At 36.7% G+C, this 3,848-nt stretch overlaps 1 protein-coding gene across 1 annotated transcript in view; it reads right to left on the minus strand.

The window, feature by feature from the left end:
- Positions 1–3,848, minus strand: part of kcnh8 (potassium voltage-gated channel, subfamily H (eag-related), member 8) — a 113,534-nt gene that overhangs the window by 44,598 nt on the left and 65,088 nt on the right. The window contains 1 exon segment of the mRNA XM_037693651.1: positions 2,501–2,700. Within this exon segment, the coding sequence (XP_037549579.1) occupies positions 2,501–2,700 (200 nt within the window).

Here is a 3,848-nt window from a genome sequence, read left to right on the forward strand (position 1 = left end):
TTATTATTATTATTATTATTATTATTATTATTATTATTATTATTATTATTATTATTACAGTAACTCTTTTGTTTTTTTGTCATAGTAAAAATAAAATTAGGCATCCCTCTTGCCATGTAGATTTTCTCATGAAGTTATAGGATCTGGGCTGACTTAAGTCAGCTGGCCCATCTATTATTCATCTGCCTCAGATTCATCATAACCATCATCTTCATCATCACTCCATCTAAATCCTGGTCTGGATTCTGACAGCTGTCTCAAGGGCATGCACAGCCCAGAGAGACGAGTTACTATTAAATAAGTGACAGGTTTCCCTGCGCCTGTCAAGGAAAGGTGGTGTTTATTGCTTTTGTGGGGGGGTGTATCCTCTGAAATTCTACATTTGACAACAAAAATTTGTTTGTACTTGTCTCAGATTTGTACATTTGAGTCTCAAACGTCCAAGTCAAAACAGAAATCCAGATGTGAGAACAACACAAGAACCAGAAACCAGGAGTAAGGACAACGATTCGACATTTCATGAGTAAAATTGAGAAGAATATTTCCTGATGGAGGGGATGAGGAATTAGCAACATGCGTGGAGACCAGAAAACTGAATCCAGATGTGAATATTAATACAGGAAGTTAACATAAAGCCATAATAAGCCCTAACAATTTACACAGACAGCAAGAAAAGTGAAACTGACACAAATGTAAAATACTGAGCAGAGTTTAAAATTAAAACGTTACTTAGAAACAAACAAACAAAAAATAACATTGACATGTTGAGTAGTTTCTAATATTGTAAACACAGGCTTTTTGTTTTCTTGATGAACTTGACAAGCCACATTTAAAATCCTTTAATAAATTGCTGTATGCGTTGACTTCTTGAAGATACTGACAATAATAATGTAAACAAGTGGAGGGTATTAGTTTCCCTCTTGTCCCTACCCTCAGGTTTTGTGTGTTCACATCATCAGGAGGAGTATCCCAAAAGTTTTGACAAAGAAGTGGAGGGCAAAGTAAAAGGAGTATGTGACCCTTTGAACGTGCATTTCTTCTCAGATTCATACCTCAAAAGAAAGATTATAAGCGGCATGCATGCATACATACATAGATAAATTAAAATTACCTGCTTAACCTATCAAAAATTTAACGTTTCCATAAATTAAAAAAATTAAAATAAACTTTGTGTGGTAAGAGTTTGTATTTTATTATGTGTTTATGGCCATATATTCAAACATGTAACAGAAATTCATAATATAGACATGTTAACATGACATGTAACTAGACATGTTAGATGTTATTACTGTTTTTCTTTTACATTTTATTGTTGGATGTAACTGGGACCCTGTGTACATAATTTCGCTCCACCACGTGTACCACATGCGGTACGAATGACAATAAAGAAACTCTGACTCTGACTCTCTGACTTAATTATTATTATTTTTTTTTTAAACTGTCTGTATATGGCTCTGTATTTAAAAAGTTTTTTTTGTGTGTTTTTTTGTTTGGCTGCTCCCTTCTTTAGGGGTCAGCAGAGCGAACTCGTATGAAAGCAGATGGCCGCTCGTCCTGAGCCTGGTTCTGCTAAAGGTTTCTTCCTCGTGAGCGAGTTTTTCCTTTCCACTGTCGCCTTCATGCTTGCTCAAGATGAGAGTTCTGTGATGGAGTTAAATTCAAAGCAGTCTGCTCCTCAGATAAATAATGTTAACTTACTATTTTTATATATGAATGTTTCCGTTCAGTGCCCTGAGACGACTTCTGTTGTGACTTTGTACTATATAAATAAATGGAATTGAATTGAATGAAGACTTGGCAATTGTTTTTACGCTGGATGCTCTTCCCAACTTAACCACGGACCACCGAGCTACCACAGCCCTCTGTGTGGAGCAGAGAGATGCCATCTAGGGTGCTCAGGAGAGCAGATGGTGGGGTTAAGGGCCTTGCTCAAGGGCCCAGAATGGGGCAAGTGAGGGTGAAGGCAGGTGCGGGTGCTTCACCTTTCCCACTAACATGTTTTGATGTTGCCAGTCCAGGGGATTGAACCGGCTACCTTACACAAGTTGGCATTCTCTAGCCTCAGCACTAACACTTCCCCGTATTGAAGGAGTATGACTTTTTACACCATCTTGTTTGATGCAAATGGTGCTGCAAGGTTAAGTCATAAGCTGCTTTTGATCTTTTCTTTGAAGACGTTCAAAGAATCAGACAGATGTTCATCAGTAGAGATAATTTGTGCAAAAACATAAAAATGGTAAAAGACTGGATAAATTAGGTTTTGCCACATCAATAAACATCAATAAAGTGTATATCTTGACTTTTCATGTTTACTGGATACTGAAACGCCAGTAAAACTACAGTATGTTGCATCTGTGATATATGTACTTCGAGAAGGGATATGTGTACAGTTGTATGGTTTACCATTCATTAATCCAGAACTAGAGCCAAGGGTACATTTGGAATCTGTGGGTAAGAGTCACACTATGAAATGGGATTCAGACTGTTGTTGTCAATCTACCTCATTACAGTCAATGCCGTTGTTGACCGACCAGGTTGTCTGAAAGTATTCAAGCATTCGCTGCTTCAGGCTCTGCGGCAAGTGATGGACACGTATGAAATCCTTCAGGTCTTTGGTCCTGGTGTGGTACTGAGACCAGCGGGAGTACATCCTCTGGATAATGGCTGTCACATTGCCAAAGACCAAGGCATGCATCAGTGCTGTGGGTAAGAAGAGGAAGAGGAAAAACAACAAGAAGTTAGACAACAAATGGGTGATGGACAGAATAGGGCGGATTGAAATGTGGGGAAACAACCGAGTCTAGCCTCTCAAGAAAAGGATACAAAAATGAAAATCGTTTTAATTTATTTTAGCCTCGGGGAGGCAGAATGATTTTTTTAATCTTAATGTAATCTTTAAAGATCTCATAAGGAGGGCGGAGAACAATGGGGGTGTTTTATTATAACAGGACGTGTAGTTAAACTTGTATGGGATGATATGATTAACACTTGCATGCTCAACAATAAACAAAATGTCCAGAATCAAGTCATTTTATCCAATTTTCAATGTACATTTTTCACGCTTGACCAATCTGGGATAATAGAAAATGGAAAAGGCAGCTTCCAAACTCATAAATTCAACTTTATTTCTAAGATAAAATCAAACAACAAAGATACTAAATTTGTATTTAGAATCCCCACTTCTGTTTTTTCTTGGCGGTGTCTGGTTCAACAAAAATTTATTAGATTGGTATGAGAGGACTTGCCCTCTCTATATCCACAAATATTCTCCTAATCTAATCTCTTCCGCTGCACCACAGCTGTGTCGCACAGTCTCACACATAAAGAATGGCTCTGCTTGAACAGTATTTTGTTTTTTCAGCCAGCTTTCTCACATAGTAAGTAAAATCAGAAGAAAAAAATAAAACATCAATGTGTCAGCTTCAGTAAGAGCTGTTTAATTTAAAATGGAAAGAAAATGTTTATTTTATTATCTCCTTTAGGACAGATATCACAGAGATTCCTTACAAAAAAAAGAAGAAGATACAGTATGTGTTTGAGCATTTCTTGTGGCCACAACTTCTAAAAAGACATTGGATTAGAGTAAAACAGTCAAACAGGCATTTTTAAACTATCTAAATGAAATAGAAAGAAAGCATAACTGATATGAACAGCTTGTGATATAATCCATGAAAGAACAAGATAAATAAGATTAGACTGGTCTTTTCAAAATACTTTTTATTCAAACTGTGGAGTTTAAATTTGGCAAACCCACACCACTGATTAGTGTGGTAAGATTTGTTTTGCCTAAATACTGTATGTATGTATGTATGTATGTATGTATGTATGTATGTATGTATGTATGTATG

The sequence above is a fragment of the Nematolebias whitei genome, chromosome 19 (genome assembly GCF_014905685.2).
Source record: "Nematolebias whitei isolate Nwh7 chromosome 19, NemWhi1, whole genome shotgun sequence".
Lineage (NCBI taxonomy): Eukaryota > Metazoa > Chordata > Actinopteri > Cyprinodontiformes > Rivulidae > Nematolebias > Nematolebias whitei.